General features: G+C 33.7%; 2 protein-coding genes and 2 long non-coding RNA genes across 7 annotated transcripts; 2 read left to right on the top strand and 2 right to left on the bottom strand.

The window, feature by feature from the left end:
* The first annotated feature begins 177 nt into the window (after positions 1-177).
* On the top strand, positions 178-18,517 carry hfw (leucine-rich repeat domain-containing protein hfw). Of its 4 annotated transcripts, XM_081974792.1 has the most exons (10): positions 272-373; positions 6,790-6,834; positions 9,350-9,575; positions 9,765-10,088; positions 14,452-14,621; positions 14,684-14,860; positions 14,917-15,072; positions 15,124-15,231; positions 18,032-18,200; positions 18,258-18,517. In XM_081974792.1, exons 2-10 carry the CDS (start codon positions 6,808-6,810, stop codon positions 18,365-18,367), a joined length of 1,467 nt encoding a protein of 488 aa, XP_081830918.1. In that variant the 5' UTR covers positions 272-373; positions 6,790-6,807; the 3' UTR covers positions 18,368-18,517. The 4 variants fall into 4 exon arrangements, with proteins under 4 accessions (XP_081830916.1, XP_081830918.1, XP_081830914.1 ...); XM_081974790.1 differs by lacking the exons at positions 6,790-6,834; positions 9,350-9,575; positions 9,765-10,088; ... (4 more) ...; positions 18,032-18,200; positions 18,258-18,517 and adding exons at positions 534-750; positions 922-1,245; positions 3,546-3,712; ... (3 more) ...; positions 5,979-6,147; positions 6,202-6,568 and having other exon boundaries at positions 178-373; XM_081974788.1 differs by lacking the exons at positions 272-373; positions 6,790-6,834 and adding an exon at positions 8,977-9,180.
* LOC145725876 (uncharacterized) lies at positions 9,337-19,613 on the bottom strand. Its single transcript, XR_014177424.1, has 2 exons — positions 19,475-19,613; positions 9,337-9,631 (listed from the first exon to the last, which is right to left on the bottom strand). It is a non-coding gene; the product is annotated as an uncharacterized LOC145725876 (long non-coding RNA).
* On the bottom strand, positions 11,672-12,313 carry LOC145725877 (uncharacterized). The gene is made up of 3 exons (XR_014177425.1): positions 12,124-12,313; positions 11,926-12,064; positions 11,672-11,847 (listed from the first exon to the last, which is right to left on the bottom strand). It is a non-coding gene; the product is annotated as an uncharacterized LOC145725877 (long non-coding RNA).
* Positions 19,614-20,123: 510 nt separating the features above from the next.
* LOC145725874 (uncharacterized) lies at positions 20,124-24,400 on the top strand. The gene is made up of 2 exons (XM_081974787.1): positions 20,124-20,480; positions 21,138-24,400. Exon 2 carries the CDS (start codon positions 21,830-21,832, stop codon positions 24,050-24,052), a length of 2,223 nt encoding a protein of 740 aa, XP_081830913.1. The 5' UTR covers positions 20,124-20,480; positions 21,138-21,829; the 3' UTR covers positions 24,053-24,400.
* The last annotated feature ends 543 nt before the right edge of the window (positions 24,401-24,943 follow it).

The following is a 24,943-nucleotide window of genomic DNA, read 5'->3' as shown; positions in this document are numbered from 1 at the left end:
AACGCGTCAAACGCCAGATATTAACCATTTTATTTGACAAAAAGAAGAAGAGAAGTACATACATCATTAACTATGTCGCACTCCGTTTAGCACATAAAGAAAGAACGAGATACATATAAATCAGGAAATGGACGTTACTGACAGTGACATCAGATAAACTTTTGACAGCCGTTTTATTTACATTTTATAAATCTGCCTTGGGTATTGTTGACTTTGATAAATAAATTTGCATTTATTTTAGATAAAACATAATTTCCTGCCTTAAAAGAACTCATATTTATATAGTAGCTTAGTATACCCGTCTCATCAAATCTTTAAACCGGGAAATCAACTCAATATTACCAGCCTAGGACAAGTTTTGTATTGCATACAAGTAAGTTTTGTACTTTAAGTTTGTTTTATTTTAAATTAGAACAACCCTGCACACTGCACATAACACCATTTTATTGTTTATTGTGTGTCGGGCAAAGTTTGTAATTTTAACTGCCTGCTAGATTTGTATTAAAACCTGCAATAAATTTGTATATTTACAGATGAATCTCTTATACCTGGCTATTCCAATTGCATTAATAATATCAATAAACTGTCTTTTACTTCCTGATTGCAACACACAATGTTTTCATCAGCCACCAGAGGCATGTCCTCCTTCAGAACAAACCTGCAAGTGTCGGTTACTCCCCAACTGTCAGAAGGCAGCGATTTGTTGTAATGTAAACAAATTTACACTTAAAGAAGGACTGGCATGTGCAAGTAAGTCACTCTATAATCTGAACTGTACTGAAGGTTCAAATTATTTTGACTGAAACCTGAAATTTAAGTTGCTAATCAGACTAATTTACATTTGAATGTAACATAGATCTGTTAATTTTACAGCTTTATTTCATATCCTTTAAGATCATTAATGTATTGTTTGTTTTTAAGACGTAACTCCAAAAGCCATTGAATCTCTACACATTCATAATGCTACATTTAAGTCTTTCAATTTAACTAACATGCAGTCAGTTTTAATGATGCCCTATGTGACCATAACTGATGGGAACATCAGTAGAATTGAGGGGCAATTTTCTAAACACAGCAAAGTTCACTGCTTAAATTTGTCTTCCAATCATATTAATCATATTGATGATGCTGCTTTAACACCTCTGCATAATTTGACCATGTTAGATGTGTCTTTGAATAATCTCACCAAAGTGCCCAGTACTAGAAATCAAACCTCTGGACCCAATATCACACTGGACCTATCAAGTAAGTAACTAAAAATATATCAGTATTATTTATTAGCCACTTTATTGCAATAATCTGAAATGCTATCCTAAGAAAATATGTAGTTTTTATCAAGAATGAAAAAGAAACAATGAAAATAAGTTTAAAATGAGTGAATGTTAATTGCATCATTATTGAAATTTTACTAAATTTCTGGTGGCAAAAAGTATGCACTTACAGATACCTATGTAGTTTTGTCATAACACTTTAAAGAGGATAATTTGTTGGTTAATTTATAAGGGTAGCTAGAGAACATACAATTTCATTACTAAAACAACTGAGTTGTAAGTGAAAAGTCTTAGCAAAATATTATTTGGTCAGGTAATTCAGGTATTTAAAATAGTAATAATAAATAAAATCATTCAATTATAAAAAAAGAATTGTTAAAAAGATAATTCTAAACAATAACATCTAAGAGAAAGAGCCAAAGCAAGTTTGCCATAGAAAAGATGTGAAAATCATATTGTGAGAAAGGGAGTATTTATTTTACTTTATTAATTAGGTTTTTCTGACTGAAAATTAAGGTATAAATAAATTAAAGTTATGAGGCTTTCTCAGATTCTCTAAATAAAACAAGTCATATATTTTTAGCAAATTTTTAGTCTGTTAAATAGTATTTTATGTTTTAATGATAGTCTTTCAGTTTGTTTATGCAAAATTCTATATAGCTTCATGTTGACAGTTTTATATTTACTTTCAACATAATATTCTGTAAGCTTATAAAGTTATATGTCAAGCAGGTTGAGTTTTGTACTAAAAAGAAAGTATGAGAACCAAGGAAAAAAATATTAGGCTAAAATCTGAGTTTCAATGGTATTTAATAGGACATCTACCTACATAAGATATCTAGATGGCCCAAGGTAATTTTGTCCATGAAGAATTATTTCTTCTTAATTAAACTTTCAGTAATTTACTGAGATAATTCTCTTATGCTTCTTTTTATTTGTCAGTAGTGAATTAATGCTTGCTTTTTACCACAATCAAAACAGGGAGTTTGATGCATGATGATAAATAAATTCAAGACAACATATTTGTGAAATACATTTTTATTAATGAAATATTAACAAAACTATTCAAAGAAAAGAAACTTCTCTAACTAGTTGTCTATCAATACATCTAGCAGATTTAAATTTACTAGTTGCGACGTTAAATGACTGTTTAAGGCGTTAAATTTGACAGTTATGACACTTTATAGCGTGGTTTATAGTCAGGTGACACTTTTTATAACATAGATTCAACAGTGAGATGAAACTATCAAATGCCAAACAGTTGTACCTTGTATTTACACCACAATAGAGCCTCAAATTTGACATTTGTGAAGCTAAGGGACACTTAATGTCAAATAATATGTTTCTTACATCACCTGACAGCTGTCCAAAGTTACCAATCCAAAATAGTTCTATTGCTTGGATAAATCACACTGCACATTGTATTTATAGTTCTATGGAGCGAAATTTGACTGTTACTAATTATGACATTAAGTGACATAAGTATCAAAGTGTTCTTTAACGTCCGGACTGACAAATTTGGCTCCCTGAAGCTGTAAACACAACTTACAGTGTAATTTCTTAATGAAACACATCTATTTGGCATTCTATACTTTCAGGGACTGGTAAGTGAGTTTTAACAGTTATGAAAGCTATTAAGTGACGCAAGCAAAGTATTAAAGTATTCAGCAACGTCAAAACTGCCAAATTTGGTTCAATGGAGCTGTAAAGCCTTACTTATTACAGTGTGGTACCTCCAAGAAACACATCTACTTGGCATTTTATAATTCCCTAATAGTTATCCATTGCCAGAATTGTTGCTTTTGAAATGGCTTTTCTTCATCATTTTTTAAAATTCTCTATTATAAAACTCGTCAAGTTTGACAACACAAGTGCATCTTCTCTTTAATAGACAATTTTGATTCATGCACCCTCTTATATTTTTACCAATAATGGTTTTGTAGCTAAGTTGTGATGCAAATTGGACGTATTTGAAATTCAGATCAAGTTTACCAAGGAAAAATGTGTTGTCTGAAACTTTAAGTGAATTTCTAGTGGAAATTAATGGAATTAGCATGCAGTTCTAGGGAATTGAATTACTTAATATTGTACATTGGAGCTGATTTACATTTTATATTTAGCAAGATATTTACTAAAGCTGATTTCTCAATGATTTTAAGTTCTCAAACTGTCTCTTTGGTATTTGTCATACAATTTAAGCAAAACTCTCATTCAGAACATCAAAAATTGTTGTACACTAATCTAAAATAAGTGATTTTGTATGCTCTTTTTTAGACAACACGAACTTGAGTTGCCCAAATCTGAAAAACACCATAGAAAATAGACCTGAAATAATGTTTGTCAATCAAAACAACACCTCTTGTATGACATCTAAAAAGGATTTTGTGTGGTTTCCAATACAGCCTATCCTATCATTTTATCAAGTGAAAGCCATGGTTGATGTTGGTTCATTTAAAATTCAACCGAACATTAAGTTCAATAGGTGAATTTGTTTGTAGTTGAAGAAAACCTGCCATAAAAACTGCAGTTGTGACACCGACAGATTGAATTTGTCACAAGGAAAATTGCCGACTATTGAAGTGGCCGTAACGTGTGTAGGTCAAGGATTTATGTCTTTGCCAGTGCCTTTGCCTGACAATACAATTTATTTGAACGTTAGCAACAATAATGTAAGCTAATGGCAGTATAATTCACTCTAAGTTGACTAAAAAGAAATTCATTGTAGATTACTTCTATTAAAGAGTTAAGTGATCCGTCCTATCAGAATTTAAGATATTTTATAGCAGACAACAACCAAATTTCCTCTATACAACCACTAGAAGGAACCAAGTTTATAAGCAACTTTAATACTTTGAGTCTCCAAGGAAACAATATTAAAATTGTAAGTTCTACTTTACTTGCAGTAACCTGACTGTTTTATAAATAATTGTTCCAGTTGGAAACGTATGTATTGGACAATATTCAGTTTGAACGAAATTACTATCAACGCAAAATTAAATTAGGTTTCAATAAATTGCAGTGTGATTGTAATACCATCAAACTCAAGGTAAGTGTTTGTTGTTTTTTTTTAGATTTGTTATGGTGGGAGTTTATAATTAATTATTACCCAATTGAATTGAAAGTTTATAACGCCAAAATTCGACTTTTATCGGTCTGTTTAGTCTTAGTTAGTCAGTCTTAAAAGGTCAATCAGAATAAGTCGTTTTTGGCAAAAAATTTAAAGAAATTGAATGATAAGAACTTTACTAAATGACAATTGATATTGTGCATAAAATTTGGGGGTGTACTTATAAAAAATACAATTACAACTTTGAGTAGGAAGTAAAGAATTAAGAATGATTTATGGATTTTGGTTTTAGGGGAATTTTTTAATTACATTTTTTGTAAGATGTTGAAAATATTCAAGTATTTAAAGAACTGTTAATATTACTATATAGGAAACATTGGAGTAATAACGGATGGCTTTTATTTTACCTACCTATAAAAAAAAGTTTGATTAGCATGTAGCAGTTTATAGAGATGATATAATATTTCTAAATATTTTTTCCTTATCAGTCGATCTGCTATGCCTAAGCTGCTATGTAAAATACAGAAAAGGTTTCTTGAAACTTTTTGGTACCTTTTTCCATGTTTGAGTAATATATTAAAAATCATGCGAAAGTACCAATACAATTAACACGAAATCTTCAACTTTCGTCACTATTCAATTTTTAAATTTTCATTTATTCTGTTTTTTATTGAAGAAATGAGATATTACGATTTTTACAAAAAAATGTAGGACATTTCAGTCTCCATTTGGCTCTGTCAAATAAAAAGATCCGTTTCATTTAATTTTCTTCCAAAAAACAGAAAAATGTGAAGTATAGCAAAGTGCTTTTCAAAGTAAACCAAAAATATATTAATCTGTCAAATAGTTCAGAAGTTATTCAAAGTGAAATATGAGAAATTGCATTCTCTTAGCTCTCTCTTATTATGACATTTACGAAAAAATGTCATAGAAGAAAAAGATGCAATTTTACCAAGTTATCAAATCACGTTTTTAGATTTATAGCTCACCATTCGATTTTCCGAGGTACAGTTGTGTTAATAAAAAAGAACACTTTGTATTTTAATAACTTTAATATAAAATAAAGTAGTACAAGTGTACTTTTTCTAAAGCAATTTAGGGTAGGCATTAATTTGAGCTCTTTGTACGCTATTAAGCTGTGGCATTTGTCTTACAGCAAAATCTGCTTTAGAAGGATTATTATTACTGACAATATCTGACTTAAGACACATTCATAGACCGATTTACACTAGTCTAAAACGCGTCGCAGATTTATGAACACAACAATGAATTTATGATTTCCTGGTAGCAGTTACGCCCCCCAACGACAGAGTTAAGAACTTCAAAATAATTTCCAGACATTTTCTGGGCAGACTAACTAGAGTTATGTTTTATTAAACCGTAAAGTATGACGCATTAATTGTAAAACACCCTGTATATCCCTTTACATATGGATGGTCACTCTGTATCGTGTCTTTGTGAAATATGTCACTTTATTGTGGTGCATCCTAAACAAAAATAATTAAGACAGTTTCAAACCAAAAAATGATTTCAAGCATGCTCTAACTACTAGACTATTGTAATATTTACCTTAAAAAATTATTATTCTCTTTTATTGATTAAGTTGGTTGTTTTTCTCTAATATTATTCTCTTGATAAAGGCATGGTTGCTGTCCAAATTGAGCCATATTCCGGACTTTGCGGACATCAAGTGTCAAAACATGAATGTCAAGGTAATAGAAATAGACAATGCTAAAATATGTCAAAATCCTCAGGACTGGATGGACTACATTTACTACGTAATTGGGTTTGAAATTGTCCTGTTAATTAGTAAGTTCCACAAATTGTATACCCGTATCTACTACTAAAACTTGTTGTTTTTAGGTTTGGCCTCTAAAGTGACTTACGACTATTATGTGTTTAAATCGTCAGGAAATTTGCCTTGGCCGGCTAATAAAATGCCAAAATTACCTTGTGATTGGCTACTGTGCGCTAAATGATGGATTAAAAATATGTTCTTAAAATTGTAACTATAAAGACTGGTTGTGTAACTGGGGCATATCAAACATTTCTATTAGAAGCTCACCAACGCCTTTTAAATGTGCCTGTTTTGAATTAAGTTTTACTTTTGTGCCTTAAATGTCTATTGACTATAAAAAACTACTTAAATTATCTTTAAATAAGGCTGCTAAATGTTAAGGCAGTTTCAAGTGTTTAAACATATCAATAAAATGCTTTTATATGTCTGTTAGATGATGGGTTTAATTTTACTTTTAACGTAGGTTTAATGGATGTGTAAGTAAAAATTTTAATTAAATTTGAGAGGGATAACTTGCCAATATATGCGTCATTTCCTGTGTACAGCAAGTGGTAAGCTGATGCGGAATAAGTTGTTTGTATTGATTTGTATTGCATTGATTTCTGCAGTGTGTTTAGCCAGCGATCTAACAAAGTTTTTATGATTTTTTCCAGATCTTAAATTATCTCACAATGCCAGTATTCTCCTTCACTGATCAGGTAAGTACTTTACAGAAATATTATTTGCTGTAGAGGTAGTAGTAAATGCAAAAAAACTATGAATTTAAAAAATTAGTAGGACAATCCTAGTGTAAATACTAAAAGAGAGAAAAAACATTTTTATTGCCACTTTTTATCAGCTATACGATGACGGTTTCATATTTGCCACCCGACGTTTCGTCTGTGGGCAGTCATCATCAACTTTCTTTTTTGTTATGGACGCCATATTGGATTTTTACAGGACCAAATACAGCGTTTTATTCTGAATTCAGTGATGTATGACAACAACTTGATTTGTTTTAAAAATGACAAATTAATTCAATAAAAATTAATTTTGTCTTAGCTGTCTTTGAATACCGTCAAAAATGCCATAATTTCAAGGTCGGTGACAAAACGGCGCGGCGGCAGTTACAGCAAAACGCTGTTCTTTATGTCAAAATTAGTAAAAATGGTCACCTTGACAGGTTTAAATCCAACATGGCGGCGGTCAGTATAGTATCTTAGGAAAAAGTTTCATTTGTGCTAAAATTTGGGGTTTTTTGAAAAACCAAGGTGAATCTAATAAGTAAATAATGAACTTTTTCATTTGAAAATAAAAGTAATTGTAAGTAGTGCAGTCTAAATAATCGAGTTTGACAGATCTTGTCAAGTCATGTTCATAAAACTTCTCATAAATTCAAAGCCAACTTATTGAAGTAAAATTAGTTTGTATTGAATTATTTCGTCATTTATGAAGCAAATCATAAGTTGTCATACATCACTAAAATCAGAATTAAACGTACTATTTTGACGTTTAAACATTTAATATGTCGTCCATAAGAAAAAAGAAAGATGATGACGAAACTTCAGGGCGTCAAATACGAAACCGTCATCGTGTAGCTGATAAAAAGTGGCAATGAAAATGTTTTTTCGGTTTTCGGATATCTCTTCAAATAACGTTAGAAATAACTAAAAACAAAAAATCTAAATTTCAGTTTTTTTTCGGATATCTTCGGAAGTACTAGGAAAATCGAAATTTGTAAAACAGTATTTGGTATAACTTTAAATTTAGCAACTTTGCCCCAATTTAAACTCTCTTGTATCTCTTATACTTTCCGAGATCCCAATGGTAAGGGTCAAATTTGAATTACCCTGTATAGCTAAGGCAGTTAGCTTTCGTTGTGCATCACACGTAACGTATAGTCAAATTTTTACCCTTTGAGAATGACGTCATGCAGGTGAAAAAACACGCATGTCTGGAATTAGATCACAAGTTTTAACCTACAAATGCTTTGAAAAATGAGTGTGTTCAGAAGTGACTGATGATCAAGTGCCTTGAAAATCACATGATCATGAGAGTTTAAGTTTAATCATCATTCATTCAGTGAATAGGTGTGCACTCACTTAAAGATCTCTTCTACTTCTAATAACATAATATATTATTAATGTTCATTGATTTTGTGCTGTGTTATTGTGCTTTGCACAATAAAGAGAAAATAGTAATTTGACGTAACAACATTACTAACTTTTATTTTTCATAAAAGCGGTTATTTTGATTTTGCTGACCGACATTTTCATAGAAATGTTGGTGAAATAGGAGTCGTTAGATGGAATTCCAGCCTTTTTCATTCGGCATAGGGTAGCAGTACTCACTTTTGAAGCCTGTGATGCTCTATCATACACATTGGAATAATCAATTAGGATGACATCTGGAAACTGTTTCTTTTCGTACTCCAAAAAAAGCAGCACAATTAGAATTAGCATTTCGGCTTGCTCATTGTAGCACAGCATTTTTATACTTTTGGTATTTGTTTATATCAAAGTGACAGTAAATGTCAACGTTTTTAATTTGACAGGACGACAAAATTAACAACGTGCCTTTTTTGCTAAAATTGTTTATTTCATATGTTTGACATGCGAGAAACAAAGATGCAAAAAGATGACGTCATTCTCAAAAGGTAAAAATCCAACTATAAGTGTTTTATTTGTGATCCAAACAGTATTCTTCACACACACTGTATTAACTGTCAAGAAAGCAGAAGAGAAGACCTAGTTAAATTTATACTGTCTCTTATATTGGTCTCTGTCTAGTACATTGGAAATAAGTGGAACACATATAGTCGACGAGTAGACAATAATGACGGATAACTGGATGATACTACACTACGTCTACTACAGTCACTTTAATTTATTTATAATTTTTAAATTGGGTAATTGTTTTATTATTTATGTTAACAAGTTAATTAGCTGTTATTTTAAAGACTATATTATTTGTGCCATATTTATTAATCTCCGTTATCAAGTCTTTAACCAGGAAAAACATTTTATTTTTGTCCTCAGGCAAATAACAATATTTGCATATTATAAGTAAGTTTTGTACTTTAGACTTTATTTGTTTATATTAATAGAATTAATTTCTTGCAATTCTGCCCACAAACATCATTTTTTGATAGTTTTTTTACTACTTTTAAGGCAATTTTTAATCCTAACATTTACCATAACTATATTAAAAGATTAAATCAAATTTTATTTACAGATGCATCTCTTGTACCTGGCTATCCAAATTGTATTAGTAACTTCAGTCAGCTGTCTTCTTCCTCCTGATGATAATAATTGCAATGCACAATGTTTCCATCAGCCACCAGAGGTTTGTCCACCTCCAGAAAAAACCTGCAGGTGCAGATTAGTCCCCAACTGTCAGAAAGCTGCAATTTGTTGTAATGTAAACCACTTTACACTTAGAGAAGGACTGGCATGTGCAAGTAGGTGGTTTTATGCTTTTCACTGTACTGAAGGTTCAAGTTATTTTGGCTGGAACCTGAAATTTGAGTTGCTAATCACACTGATTTACATTTGAATGTGATAATATAGATGTGTTAATTTCCTCTCTTTATAATATGTTTTTTTTTAAATAGGTATGAATTCAAGGTTATTACTGTATTTTTTTTAAGATATAACACCAAAAGGCATTGAATCTCTGCACATCCGTAATGCCACATTTAAGTCTTTCAACTTAAATGACATCCAATCAGTGTTAAGGATTCGGTATGTTACTATTACTGATGGGAACATCAGTAGAATTGAGGGGGAATTTCCAAAACACAGCAAAGTTCAATGCTTAAATTTGTCTTCCAATCATATTAATGATATTGAGGATCGTGCCTTAGCCCCTTTATACACATTGAACATATTAGATTTGTCTTTTAATAATCTGACCGAAGTGCCCAGCATTAGACGAGGAAGCTCTGGATCCAGTGTTACATTAGACATATCAAGTAAGTGATTTAGAGAAAATATATTAGTTTTAAGTTTAAAGCATAAATTGTTTATTATGTTTTATTTTTTGTTTGCAATAATCAGATTTTTATTACTATTAGAACCATCTGCAATAGAAATAGAAGTAATGTCTGACAATGATAAGATTGCAGTGATTTTTGTTTGAAATTAAAATTTTATTGGAGCATTCCAATAAGTACAATAAGTAACCTAACCTAATGTAACCATTAAATCAAAATTAAAATGTAAAGAATGAAAGAAAATAACTAGTTTTCAATTTCAGTAATACTGTAGGAGGTGTCCCAAATAAGCCGTGCACGCCGCTGTTTCTCGAAAACTATACATTTTTTATTAGTAAATATGGCCAAGGGAAAATGCTGGAAATAATTTTCAGCTTTATAAATCCACCGCTAGGGGGGCGTTTCGATACCACTAAAATGAAAAATGTCCAAAAACTCATAAAATTAAAACTCATTTGTTTTTGCGGCACTTTAAAGAGCATTTTCTGTCCTATAGAGTGTTTCAAAACAATGTTCCATTTAGTTTTCGATCTTTTCGATAGAAGGCGTTTTTACAAAAATTGCACTTTCATCTCAGATATCTCGAAAAAATCAAATGCAATGGTATAGCTTCCTATTACTTATTCCATAAGCAATCAGATTATCTATCGTTGTACTAATGACTGTCATTATAACCAAACCCTATGCAACATATAGTATTCTAATTTGATTAATAATGTAATGTTTATAACTGTAAAAAGGCTATTCTTAACGATTTTTCAATAATATCTCGTGTTACAAAAGAGATAGAGTAACTGCAGTTTTCACATAACGATAGATAATCTGATTGCTTATGGAATAGGTAATAGGAAGCTATACCATTGCATTTGATTTTTTCGAGATATCTAAGATGAAAGTGAAATTTTTGTAAAAACGCCCTCTATCGAAAAGACCGAAAATTAAATGGAACATTGTTTTCGGACACTCTACAGGACAGAACATGCTTTTTAAAATGCCGCAAAAACAAATTCTCTACGATTAGCCGTTTTCGAGATATTTCATTTCTTTAAAAGCAAACTTTGGACTACTCCCACCACTTTTGAAAGAGATAAATGGAATAATAATGGGATAAATAATTTGAAGAGATAAAAAGAAGTTAAATAGAATAATTCTTCGTAAAGAATAGGGGATTACTTTTATGAGATTTTTACTATACCTTTCTTTTAAATTTTCAGAGTTTTTGGACATTTTTCATTTTAGTGCTATCTAAACGCCCCCAGCGGTGAATTTAGAAAGCTGAAAATTAATTTCAGCCATAGTATGTATAGTTTCTGAGGAACAGCCGCGTGCACAGCTTATTGGGACACCCTGTACAAAAAAATATACCTATTGAATGATGTGCATGTCAATACTAAATTATTTTTGGAGAAAATGATAAGAGAATTCAAAGAATTTTAGGAGAATTCAAGAGAATAAATAGCTAATAAGGGCACATTAAAAGAAAAAAATCAGACAAGGAAATTTGGACTATTTGGGAACTATAAAATGTCAAGTAGATGTGTTTCTTGGAGGAATCACACTGTAAAGCTACGTTTTCCTCCACGGTCGCCAGTCGTCAGCGACCGCGACACGGTAGCTGCTACCAATTCGCTAGACCTGGATTAATGTAATTTAAGTACAACTGTTTTCCTACAAATTCGCGGGTCGCTGCTACCAGCGAATCGTCGCCAGTCGTTGGTCGCCAGTCGCTTGTCTCGCCCTAGAGCAGTACAGTCGTTAGTCGCCGCGAATTTAAATTTAGTTTCATAAAGTTTTATCCAGAAATGGATGGATTTACCATTGAAAAGGATGAACAGCTTGTTCATCTGATCAGTAATACCCCAGAATTATATGATCCCAGAATAAAGAATGAAATCCTTCTTCTTTTCGCTTCTTAAACATTGGTAAAACTTGTTCTCTTCTTTCCCGATCATGCACTAAGGACAGTACTAATATATCATCATCCTGATAACTGTCCAACAATAAAGGTAAAGACCTTGTTTTAGACAGGTTCATTTTAACTCCGTTTAACGTTTCAACTCCGATGAGAATTACAACACGAAGCAAAATTCGCCTGCGAATTAAATCTAGAGGAAAATAGAAGCCGGAGCGAAAATCGTAAACGAATCAATCGTCGCTACCGAGTCGCGGTCGCTGACGACTGGCGACCGTGGAGGAAAACGTAGCTTAAGCAGTCACTTTACAGTTCCATGAAGCAAAATTTTACAGTTTTGACGTTTCAGAATAATATTCAGAATATCACTTGTCCAAAATTCCATTGCCTGAATTGTTGCAAAGCCATCCTTTTGGGTCATTTCTAGTCAATACAATTCTAGTCTTGTATAGGCGATTGCATAGCATAAGTAAGGTGAACAGAATGTTGTATAGTGTCAATCGTAGTTTTGACGTCACTGAGACCATACTTTAGATATACTTTTATATTATAGATAGGTACTATAAAGGTCTTTTTCTACAAACGACCGCAAAGAAGCTACTTTGCGCACACTTTTACATATGCAAAGTAGCATTTTCCCGCACACTCCGCTTTGCGTCGTTTTTTTAAGTGCTTTCACGTGCGGAAAACATAACTTTGTGCACTGATTAGGAAAACTACTATTTTAGATACAAGAAATTCTGTTTAAAGTTGCATAGGTTAGTTGAGGTAGATTCTCAAATAATCCCTGAATCTAGCCTGTTAACGTTGTAACTAAAATTATAATATATCAATACAGGGTGTTCCATACTGATTATCAGAATTAAGAATTTGAACTTTATAGAACTACTTATATCAATACATTTTTCATTTTTTACCCACACTTATTGAAACTATGCTGTTACGGTAGAAAACCAACAAAAAACCACCTTTTTGTAAAGGGAACTCAAAACTGGCTCATATTTAATGAAACCATAGTAGAGCACCACATTTTTGTAGCTACGTCAAACCCAACTAACTTACAGCAGTATAAATGAACAGTGAAATTATCTTTATAATTATTCTCAAGTTAGAAGTGATTTGCATAATTCCGAATCAATGACCTCCTTCTCCTCTCAAAGGCTTTTGATAGCTTGAACCACAGCATTATTCTAGAAAAGCTGAAAAAATACGGAATAGGAGGTGCTGCTTATTCTTGGCTAGAATCATATTTGATGCATAGAACGCAAAGTGTTAAGTTGTATACTCACCAAGAGCAAGTCAAATCTAGCAAATTATGTATCACTCGCGGAGTACCGCAGGGTAGCATTCTAGGTCCACTTTTATTCACAATATTTCTTAACGATCTTCCATTAAATGTTGTGTTCCAGAACGGTCGCCTGGTCAGTTATGCTGATGATACCAATTTGGTAATGCACGCAAAAACATTTGTTTCTCTTGAAAAACTTTGTATATACCATTTCGAGCACATAGAGAGGTGGTTTAGTCAGAACCATCTTACTGTAAATATGGATAAAACCCAGTGTATCATTTTCAAAACGAGTAATAATAATTTGGTGGAACCTCCAGAAAGCATAACTCTCAAGACTAACACTGTACTTATAAGTAATAATACCAAACTATTGGGGCTGCAGGTAGATGCTGGCCTGACGTACAGTTATCATGTCGACGGATTGAGCGCCAGGCTATGTTATAATTTTAGCTAAACACTGTAGCTTAGACACATTAAGAGTTGCTTATTATGGAACAGTGTATTCATTGCTTAAATTCAATATCATATTCTGGGGAAACAGCACTAACATAAGCTTGCTGTTCACTCCAAAAAGTCGCACTAAGAATAATCACCAAGTCACCACCGTTAACTACTTGTCGAAATGCATTTAGAAATAATGATCTTTTAACTTTGCCAGCAATATCTATTTTTGAACACATATTGTTTTTAAAACGAAATCCAAATTTATTTGAACGTTTCTTAGTCAATCACTCACACAACACAAGAGGCAGTCAGAATCAGTACAACCTTCCCCAACACAAGTTAACTTTAACTGAAAAACAGTGTACATATTTTTCAATACAATGCTTTAATACTTTACCTAGAAAGCTTCGAGAAACACAAGGTTTGGGTAAGTTTAAAAAGGATTTGTTTAATCTTCTCGTTTTCATCGAACCTTACAATTTTGAGGAGTTCTTTCAAAAAGTGCAACGTTCTTAACAATAAGTTAAATATGTATATATCTATCCACTGATACTAGATACTTTTTTCTTCTTTGACGTGTTTAAACCTAATTACCCTGTAATTATTTGTTTTAAATAAAAGCTGTTATCTATCTATCTAATGACAATAACTTAACTTAATTTAGTTTATGTTGAATTTCAAATCTAATTTTTCAGACAACACCAACCTGCTTTGCTCCAAACTGAGAAACACTTTTACAAGCAGCCCTGACATAATATACGTCAATGAAAACAATACCGTTTGTTTGTCTTCTAAGAAGGATTTTGTGTGGTGGATTGACCCAAAGGCGCCCTTACCCTTCTCTGAAGTGAAAGCCATGCATGATGTTGGTTGATTTAGAATATTTTCATAATTTCAAGCTTAGAGTTGGTTGAATTTTTTTTGTAGCTGAAGAACAAGAAAGGCTGTCCACAAAACTGCAGTTGCGATGGCTTCAGATTAAATTTTTCTCAAGGAAAACTGCCCACTTTTGAAGTGGCTGTGTATTGTGTTAGTCAAGGATTGGTGTCCTTGCCAGTACCTTTGCCGAATAATACAATTTATTTGAATGTTAGCAACAATAATGTAAGGTTGTAGATTTCAGTACTAAGTACAATTCGACTTAAAGCAAATCATTTCAGATTACGTCTATTAAAGAGTTAAGTGATCCGTCCTATCAAAATTTAAGATATTTTATAGCGGATAACAACCAAATTTCCTCCATACAACCACTGGAAGGAACCAAGTTTATAAGCAACTTTGATACTTTGAGTCTCCAAGGGAATAATATTAAAATTGTAAGGTGTCCCTCACTTAAAAACTTGTTGAAGTAATAGAAATTGTTTCAGTTGGAAACATATGTGTTGGATAACATTCAGTTTGAACGAAACTACATTCGAAAAATAAAACTGGGCTTTAATAAATTGCATTGTGATTGCAATACCATGAAACTCAAGGTAAGTTTTTTGTAGTTAGTGTTTTTACCACTCTGTACATTTACTGCATATTCAGGTTTGTTACAGTGTAGTGCTTTCATATTATTAGTGTATACTGGTTAACCAAATCGCAACTACATTTAAAGGATTAATGTAGTTGCAAAATTTCAATTAGTTATTGAGAACATTATTTCTGTATTTTGGCCAATAAAAATTTTTTATTCGCAATTTTAATATACTTTGTATATCAAAATATTTAAAGAAGAACTTCTTCAGACTTTTCTCTGTGAAGGTCCCTAAAGAAAAGTGTTTTGAGCTGAACATCCAGAAGAAAAATATTAAAAATAATTTCAAGCCAAACGTGCGATTTAACAATATTTGTCATTCAGTTTATTTAACTTTATACAGGATGGTCCAGTTTTAAAATACAGTCCTTTATATCTCAGTTTAAAAAATCGTTTTTTTGTCATAACTGTCAGACTGTTGGAGTAATTTTGATCAAAACTGTCTAGTGATGTAGATACAGGAAGATTGTTTTCATTTTTTGGTCTTATTTTCTATACGTCACTAGATCATCAAAAATGACAGTTTCTTTTAATTTCCTTGTTCAAGTTGAAAAAAAAAGTTTCTCTAATAAAGTTTTGATTTGCAACTTTGTTTATGAAATAATTAAGTTATTACGTCCAACAACAGCTTAAAAAATGTTTTTTTCGACGACTTACTTTGAAAGTACCTCATGTACGCTTCCATTTAGAAGCAGAAAGGGGTTATTTGCCGCGCGCGAGCAGAAAGAGAGATTTTCTGCTCTAGAGCGTTTTCGCTTTCTACTAACAATCTAGTCACCAACTTTTTTCGGCGTTTCCATAACAACGCTTGACATACCTGTTTGAAATAACCACATTCCGTCAAAGTGATTTATCGGTGACAATGAGTTCGAGCGACAAAAATGATGTGAGTTGTCCTTCTAATCCACCCCACAGCAGTCGTCGAAAAAATATCGTCTATATTTCGAGCCAAAAGTACTTTTGCCGCTTTTACATGATTGCAGCGTTCGGCTTCGCCTCAAGCTGCAAATTTCATGTGCAAGCGGCAAATATATACTTTCCGCTCTTAATATAGAATATACTATTGTAGCCAGTTTTTATAGTTTCCGGACAAATTGAAGGACTTTAGTCTTGAAAATTGACATAGAAACCAGTAAATTGATTTAAAACGGTGAAAATTAACTTGAGAAGCTTAAAAGTTGTCTTTATAACCAGTTTTCATAGTTTTTACACAAATTGAAAGACTTTAGTCTTGGAAACTGTGAAGATTGACTTGAGAGGCTTAAACACTGTCTTTGTAGTCAGTCGTCACAGTTTTCATATAAATCGAAAAATTTTAGTATTGAAAATGGACTTGCAGACATAAAAAACTTCTTTTTCTAAAATTTTGGACTACAAATTCACACATTTAAACCTTGAAAATTGACTTGGACACCACAAAAAGTTACTCTGAACCAAAGAAAAGTGACATCAGAAGCTTAAAATTTGCATTTGAAGTAAGTTTGCATAATATGAAACCAAATTTCAATATTTTAGTCTTGAAAATAAATTTGCTTTATATTTTCTTAAAACTCTTGACCATTTTTAGTGCTTTAAAACTGCTCTCGAAATCGAGTTTCCAGACTGTCTTCACCAAATTTTTGACATAGTAGACTTAAAAAAGCGATTTTTAAATTTTGTATAGGCTTAAAAATGTCATTTCAAGCTTTGTCACTATTAAATTGATTTCTATACACGTCAGTGTTAATTCGAGAATTTCTTAAAAATCTAAACTGTTTTTAGTGCTTTAAGACTGTGTTTAGCCTGAAAAATCTAGTTTCAAGACTATCTTCACAAAGTTTTTGACTTATCAGGCCTGAATGCCAGTTTGTACACTGTCCATAGTCTTAAAAATGTCACTTCAAGCTTCTTCACTATTAAATTGACTTCTACACTCATCGATTCAAAAAACTGAAGCATTTGTAAGAAATTCGACAACATAAAAAATTAGTTTTATGAGCAACAATCTTTGTCTTGATTTCCGAAACTTTATATTGCTGAAATCCAATTTCAAACACTCGACAATGGATTGCAGTCTGAAAAAGCGGATCATAAGATTATTTTTAGTAGTAAATAACAAGTTTTTAGACTATTCAGTACAAATTTGGACTCTCACAAGTCTTGAATGATCAGTTTGGCACTACTTATAGTCTAAAAAACTGAATTAGTTCAAAAAATCTTGTTTCTTTGACTATTTTCAGTGTCAAAAATTAACCTGTAAACCTCCCAGATGTCCAAATTTTAATCCTTTCTTTTTTTTCAGTTTCTTAACGTAATAACCCGATTATCTCGCAAACAGAATTTTAAATCAAAATTTTATAAGAGATACTTCTTTCTCCAAATTGAACAAGAAAATTAAAAAAACTGTAATTTTTTAATAATATCCAGTGAGCGTTGAAAATATAGTGGGAAAATGAAGACCATTGTCCTCCTGTATCAACGCCACTAAACAATTTTGACAAACGTTATTCATATCACATAACGAGTATTTATTTCATAAGTACCTGTTCCAAATTTAAACAATTTGCTCCAACGGTCTGATAGTTACAGCAAAAAATCCATTTTTTAAACTGAAATTTTGAGGTCTGTATCTTCTTTAGGAAGCATTTTTCAGGAAAATAACTTAACTAATGTCTACTTATTTTTTGGTGGACTATCGATTGGTGAATTATTGACATTTAAAACTGGACCACCCTGTATATAAAATGGCTTACCTGCATAAAAATATCATGTTAAAGGCATGGTTGATGTCAAAATCGAGTCATATTCCGGACTATGACGAAATCAAGTGTCAAAACATGAACATTAAGGTCAAGGAATTGGAGACTGCTAAAATATGCCAAAGCCCCCAGGACTTTATGGACTACATTTACTATGTAATTGGACTTGAAATTGTGCTGTTAATTAGTAAGTTTCCAATTATTTTCATGAGTAGAACCTACTAAAATGTTTTAATTATTATAGGCTTGATTTCTAAAGTGACTTACGACTATTATGTGTTTAAATCAGCGGGATATTTGCCTTGGCCCGCTAATAAAATGCCAAAGTTACCTTGTGATTGGGTGTGCTTATAAGGACTAAAATATGTGCACACGGAACTTTATAAGACTAATTTTAGTGCCTTGAATCTCTCTATTGACTGTAAAAATATCCTGTCCAAATGTTATATTGCTGCTATATTTTAAGTGTTTCAGCATGTCAATTAAATGCTTTTAAGTCTGTTACGTAATGTGTTTAATTTTATTTTTACGTAGGTTCTGATAAACGGAAAGTAGTTTTTTAAATAAATCTAAGGAGGATAGGTAATTTGCCAATATGCGTCATTTCCTTTACATCAAATGATAAACCAGGATTGTATCAGGATTGAGAGATTAAGTTTTAGTGTTTAACCACTAAATTAACAAAGTTTTGAATTATTTTGACTAGCTCTCTTAATAAACACGTAAGTGTTTTATTGATAACAATAATGTGATATTATTGTAGTATATACAAGTGCACGTTTTATAAGTGGCGTATCTAACTGATACCGATTTCCGGTATTATAGATAATAGGGCAAACAAAGTCATAAAATTAAAATTATGGCAATTTGTTTTAATCAATCCACTTCTGGTAACTTTACAAAAAATTTGGCGGGATTATTAATGACCATTTTGTTAATGGGTGTCAATATAGAAAATCCTTTACTTCAGCAATGGAAGAGCACAAATTACTTAACAAATCTGTAAAGAAAGCTATCCGTAGAAACATGAGATCACACAGACTCGAAAAAAATTAAAAAGTTCTCAGTTCAAACCTGTCCAGTGGAAAGCAAATAATTCCACAAGTAATTGAAATATTCTACACGGAGTTATATTTGTCTGGAATATCTGCTCTGCGAAAGCTGTCTGTCATCGGGTAACATCCCTGGAGGAAATAAGAACAGGTCTTCGCATGACCAAGAACGGTAAATGTCTGAGAGAAGACAATGTTACGGTAATAATTATGAAATTTAGAGGACGTAAGATAGAGAAAACCTTACAGACTCTGTTCAACAAATGTCTACAGGATGGTAGAATCCGAATCTTTTGGTATAATGCAGAATAAGTTGTGCTTTTGTTCAAGAAGGTGGAGAATACAAATCGACGAAACTACCGTCCTATCAGCTTACTCTGTCACATAAACTTTTAACTAAAATACTTACCTTCCGTCTTTCAAGAAAACTAGATGTCTATCAACCAGTGGAGCAAGCCGGGTTTGGAAGCAAATACAGCACAACAGGCCATATACATACAACATACAACTGATATGGTATACATTTGATTCTATAGAAACATGGTCAGAATATATTCTAGATATAGTGCTCAGTCACCAACTAGATGGACTGATCCGATCCAGACCACCGGTATTTCATTCTGCGGTTCTGTAAATATAGCTCAGGATCGAAGTCAATGGAGAGAAATAACGTCACAAAATATCAAAGATCACGATTCTCAGAACGACGATAAAAAAGAAGAATAGCGGTCTTATAAAAAGCATATATGAGCACGCAACAATGCAAATAAAAATTAACGATAAGATATGAAAGCAGACAAAATCAAATTAAAACGAGAGTACGTCAAAGGGATACAGTATTGCCAAAACTATTCACTTTGTCTCTGGAAGACATTTTCAAACTTTCAAACTCATCAAACTAGGAACAGAAAATCAAACAGCAGATAGAACTAGACGAGTGAGACTCACATGGGCTCTGCTTTCTGTAAACTTGAACACATACTGAAGAACACTGACATCCCTATGAACATGAAACAAAAGGTCTATGATAAATGCATTCTGTCGGTGAGAACGTGCAGATTGGAGACAACAACACTGATTAGACAGAGTGCTGATCGCTTGAGGGTGGCTTATAGATCTATGGAACGTGCTAAGTTTGAGTTTTCTTTTAGGTAGAGTGAGAAATTAGACCAGAGTTACAGGTTACAGACGTAATATCACGAGTCGTCAAGTTAAAATGAAGGTATGACATGTTGCATATGCCAGAACAGTGAAAAATAGACCGTCAGTGTTATACTTTGGCGACCCAGAGAATTAGAGATTAGAGAAGTAGGTCGAAGCTGGTTCCGGATAGCACAAGACCGGCAAAAGTGGAAGATACTGACACTGAGAGGCTTATGTTCAAAAACGGATGGAAGAAGGCTGAAGAAGAAGAGGTGTGTATAATTAATCGAAGTAGGACATAAATACTTACTTAACCCTTATCAATGTGTTAAATATATTACTGACGTTTTATTGTTTCATTATTTATTTTTTTAAAGTTTTCCTCAATATTCTAATAATTGCTATAATGGACGTTGTGTAAAAGCGTGACAATGGATACTAACAAAATAACGTGCATGTTTATAGTCTCTGCAGACTTTGAGGCTCTAAAGAAAATAATCAAGAGGCAGAGAAACTCCGCGGATTTCGGTGGTTAAATTATGGGACATTATAATTATCACATCAGTTGCCTATAGACAATGACAGTTGAACCGTTACCTAACACAAAAATCGTAATGCAGGACAATATCTTTTTAAAAACGGAAGTTTTCCTCGTTTCCTCTAGTATATTGACTTTTTTGAGCTTGAAAGATAAGAACAAAACTAGGTCCAGGAACACTGATTTTGTTAAACGTTTTTGTTTTGTGGCAATTGGATTCAGGTTTTTATGATTTCCGTATCCACAATTGCGTTTATATACCAAACTCCCCAGACTGTTAAATAAATCGTAATAGTAGTTCATTTGTAATTTTTTACGTACTCTGTATATTCTCATTTGTTTGAAACATTTATTCGCAGATTTATATTCAAATCTATTTTGACAATTCCAGTTAATGGAGCATTTTTTGGAATAGACAAATGTATGGACCTACACTACAACGTGCCTTACTTCGACAAGCTTAATCCAACTTTTGGATGTTTGACTCTATATCACGCGACTTGGCGTTTTATTTAATCTTTCAAAGTGAGGGTAGTCCAGAGAAAGGAGAGAGTAAGTAAGATATTTTTATTACATACTGTTACGGTTTGGGCCTACTATACTCGAGTCAGGATGAAACCGATGCGCCGCAATATCTGGCCGGGCGCGTATTAAAGTAGGCCACAGTTAGGAAGCGCCGCACCTGGAAGATTCGAAGCAAATCGCGAAGCGTTTCGCGGTCATTCTAGAACGTGGTTTGTCAATATAAAAGAAGCGGCGTCGACGTCGGCGTAGTGAAGTAGAGAGTGTAGTAGTGAATTTGAGAACGCGGTAAAGTTTAAATAGTGAAATAGTTGTGGAATTGTAGTAGTGTTTTTAATAGCTGAGTTAATTATTGTACGGAGTGCTTTGAAGTGTAAATAAAGTTATTAATTGTTCAGTTAGATTGACTTTGTGTGAACCCACGGGAAAATCGTAACAATTGGTGTCAGAAGTGCGATCAGACGTTAGTGCGACGTGAATTGGAACTAAACTTCGGGTTAGAGACTTGCGTTCAGGACCGGACTAGAGATTTTCGGAACAGTGGTGTGTTAAATTTATTTTATGCCAATAACAAGACGTCAAAGTGCAAACATGGAGGCCCAACTTGTAGCTATTATGGAAATGCTTAAACAAGACAAAGAAGAACAAGAAAAGATTCGAAAACAAAACAAAGAAGAACAAGAAAAGATTCGAAAACGAAACAAGGAAGAACAAGAAAGAATTCGACAAGAAGACAGAGAGCGGCAAGAAAAGCGTAAGGTAGAAATATTGAACGTTCTAGCGGGGACCAAGACAGAAATCCAAGAGTATGTAACCCATAGTCTCAATAAAATTCAGAATGATGTTCGGGAGGACATTAATAAAATTCAGAACGGTGTTCGGGAGGACATTAATGATGTTCGGGAGGACATAAATAAAATTCAGAATGATGTTGAGATAAAGCTACGCGACTTAGAGCGAAAAATTGACAGCAGAAGAGTCAACTCTACAGTGATCACCGGAAACGGACTCAATAAGATCAAGCCTCCCACATACGACGGTCAAACTTCATGGGCAATGTACCAACTCCAATTTGAGGCCGCTGCAAATGCAAATGGATGGAGTAACGAGGAAATGGCTGTAGCACTAATAGTGGCATTACGAGGACCTGCATTGGAGCTGTTACAGACTCTGCCTATCGCCCAACGAAGCAGCTATGAAGCATTAGTAGCTGCATTAGAACGTCGTTATGGGGATCAACATAAGAAAGGACTGTATCGAACGCAATTAATGGCAAGACAGCAGAAAACTGGTGAAAATCTAGAAGAGTTTGAAACCGAAATTCGTCGCCTTGTGCATCTGGCTTACCCAGCCGTCCCGGATGAAGTCCAAGAAGAACTTGTGGCACAGTATTTTGTAGATGGGATTCGAGATCCGGAGGTAAAGAAATGGCTGAAGATGTTCAAAGGGAGCAACAACAGCGAATTACTGGTTCGAGCGCTGGAAATTGAAGCTGCGTGCAATGATTTAAAGCCAGAGCCTATTCAAGAGGAAAGAGTACCGCCAGCCGATCATGTTGCTACATTAATAGATGAAATTAAATCAATGTTCGGCCAATTAGTGCAACAAATGGCAGCATTAGGAAATGGTCAGTCCAGACAGTTAGAACGGTCACGTCCGATCACGAGAGTGGAGTGTTATCGATGCGGACGTACGGGACACATTAGAAGGAATTGCAGACAGCGGTCTTGTTCTCCAAACCCACAGTGTCGACGAAACCAGGACATCAGAACAAATCACCGGAACTCCTCTGCTAAAAGAAACATTACATGTTATGTTTGTGGACGTAAAGGACATTACCAATGGAATTGCAGACAGCAGTCTCGTTTACCGACCCCGCAGAACTGGCGTAACCAGGAGCAGGAAATGAAGAATCCGGAAAGACATTTACCGCGATATGTAGAGGATCGTCAAGCTTTGGATAGTGACTTAAGGTACCGGAAAGGACAAATTCATAATGGTTGGAGGATTGGTCAAATCGCGATGGTGACAGATAAAGAGGCTACAAAAAGAATGAAGAGCTGCGTTTCTAAGGAGGACATAATAAAAGGACAGCGCTCAGACTCTGATTTGAAAGTAATCAGAAGATGGTTGGAGAAGGATTTGAAACCGGATTGGCAACAGATTTCCAGATATGGACCAACAGTAAGGGGTTACTGGTTGCAGTGGAATTCGCTTCGACTGCGAGATGACTTAATTACTCGCAAATGGGAAAGTCCAGACGGAAAACGCTTTGTTTACCAAACAATAGTGCCCAATTCCTGCAAAGAGAATGTGCTGCGAGAACTACATGACAGTCGCGGAGGAGGACACTTTGGAGTAAACCAGACTTTGGCTAGAATAAGAGATCGATTTTACTGGATTAACTTCAGAAAGGACGTTGAGGAATGGTATAAACGGTGTGACCAGTGTTCGTTACAGAAGGGATCCATCACAATTCGGGAACTTGAGAGAGAGAAGATGAAACCAAACAACGACCGTATGAAGATGACACTGGACCACAGACCAACTGGTGGCAATTATAAGGAAGGTGATGCTGTGTGGATGTTTCAACCCAGGAGGAGCAAAGGATTAAGTCAAAGATGGCAACGACACTGGGAGGGACCTTACAATGTGGTAAAAAGGTTAAACGACGTCGCATACAGAGTCCAACGCAGCCCCAAAGGCAAGATGAAAATTGTCCATCTGGACAGACTCAAGAAATACCAGGAAATAGTTGAAGCAGATCGGGACGATCAGCTTTAAGAGGGGGGCAGTGTTACGGTTTGGGCCTACTATACTCGAGTCAGGATGAAACCGATGCGCCGCAATATCTGGCCGGGCGCGTATTAAAGTAGGCCACAGTTAGGAAGCGCCGCACCTGGAAGATTCGAAGCAAATCGCGAAGCGTTTCGCGGTCATTCTAGAACGTGGTTTGTGAATATAAAAGAAGCGGCGTCGACGTCGGCGTAGTGAAGTAGAGAGTGTAGTAGTGAATTTGAGAACGCGGTAAAGTTTAAATAGCGGAATAATTGTGGAATTGTAGTAGTGTTTTTAATAGCTGAGTTAATTATTGTACGGAGTGCTTTGAAGTGTAAATAAAGTTATTAATTGTTCAGTTAGATTGACTTTGTGTGAACCCACGGGAAAATCGTAACAATACATTAAAGTTAGATCCTCAAATTTAATGGCGTTTTTGATTATTTATATTATTTTGACGCAAGTTTAGTGCAAAACTAATACACTCGTATTTGTATCCTGCTTTATCAAATGTCGTTGAAACAGTGTGGCAATACACCAGTTTTGCGCTAAACATGCCAATCGAAAACGCTATAAATTCATGTGTTGTCATGTACCGTTCTCCTGTTTTTTGTATATAATCTACCGTTCTTAATTACGCTATTGCCATTATGTTGGTTGTGAAACTTTTCATATACTTTTTCAATTTATTGAATAGGAAATTTAATAACGATTCTAAAAATGCGCTTAAAACAGTAATTTACTTACTCCAAATTATTCTCTAAAACCACGTGATGTCTGTTACTATTGTCAAAATTGTCAAAATTTTACTAGAATTTGCAAGAATTACATTCTAACACAGTTTTCGAAACAAGACGATTTTCTGAGATTTAATAGTTATTTTGACAATTGTCACTT

The sequence above is a fragment of the Ips typographus genome, linkage group LG3 (assembly GCF_016097725.1).
Source record: "Ips typographus isolate SLU linkage group LG3, UJ_Ityp_2.0, whole genome shotgun sequence".
In the NCBI taxonomy this organism is placed as follows: Eukaryota; Metazoa; Arthropoda; class Insecta; order Coleoptera; family Curculionidae; genus Ips; species Ips typographus.
Note: the sequence above shows the minus strand (reverse complement) of the source record. Positions and strands in the feature narration are given on the sequence as shown.